Source organism: Arachis ipaensis, chromosome B07, assembly GCF_000816755.2.
Source record: "Arachis ipaensis cultivar K30076 chromosome B07, Araip1.1, whole genome shotgun sequence".
NCBI lineage: Eukaryota > Viridiplantae > Streptophyta > Magnoliopsida > Fabales > Fabaceae > Arachis > Arachis ipaensis.
Genome location: NC_029791.2, coordinates 13,788,841 through 13,789,664, shown reverse-complemented (window position 1 = coordinate 13,789,664; position 824 = coordinate 13,788,841). Strand labels below are relative to the sequence as shown.

The following is an 824-nucleotide window of genomic DNA, read 5'->3' as shown; positions in this document are numbered from 1 at the left end:
GTGGAGGAGAACGACGGGTGTCTGTTGCTCGGTTGGCAAATGAGGCCACTCATTGCTACATCCGCGTGGAGAGTCGCCGGCGGCGCCCGCCGCCATTGAGTGAACGAACTAACGAGTTGACTGACTCGCTGGTTTCTCGGAATCGGTGACTTAAATTGTAACATAATCTTAACTGTAGGTGAACGTTAGAATGAGCTGAGTTATAACTAGAGTAACTTCAGTAATAAAGAAGGAAGAGTCTAAATAAATTAATTAAATAAAGTAGCTTGTTTAATCAGATTTTTTATTTGCAGAATTTTCGCTTTGGTTTGTATATGTTGTATTCTGTTTGTTTTCTTAAAGTGGATAGTTTTAGATTAATACTATCTATATATGCTGAAGACTTGAAGTCCTGAAGTTGGATTTTCGTAGACAATTTATACATGTAGTTTCACTTAATAACTAACTTTAAAAAAAGTATTTAGTTAAGAAATACTTTAAAAACAGGTGAAAATTCATTTACAGTTGACTTCACGTGAAGTTAATAAATAAGAGCAGTTAAATAATTTAACTGATTTAATTAAATTTTTATCTAATAAATTTTTAGACATTAAATTCACATAAAATCAATTGCATTTGAGTTTTCACCTTAAAAATAGGTTAATAATAGAGATCCGCATCAGTGAAAGGAAATGTGGACTAAGATAACTCCCTAGTCCCTACTTCTTACTCATCAATAGCCTCTGGAACTTCTCTTCTCTGGATCCCATTTCCGTTCTCAATGGAAAAAGTCTCTCCATCTTTAATTTATTTGGTGATATATAATTTTTCAGATCTTTATGAAA

At 33.1% G+C, this 824-nt stretch overlaps 1 protein-coding gene across 1 annotated transcript in view; it reads left to right on the top strand.

Moving 5' to 3' along the window:
* The window catches only part of LOC107610130 (DELLA protein GAI), a 1,916-nt gene extending 1,510 nt beyond the window's left edge, over positions 1-406 (top strand). Inside the window, exon 1 of the mRNA XM_021107344.1 lies at positions 1-406. This exon is cut by the window's left edge and continues 1,510 nt beyond it. Within this exon, the coding sequence (XP_020963003.1) occupies positions 1-99 (99 nt within the window). The 3' untranslated portion in view covers positions 100-406.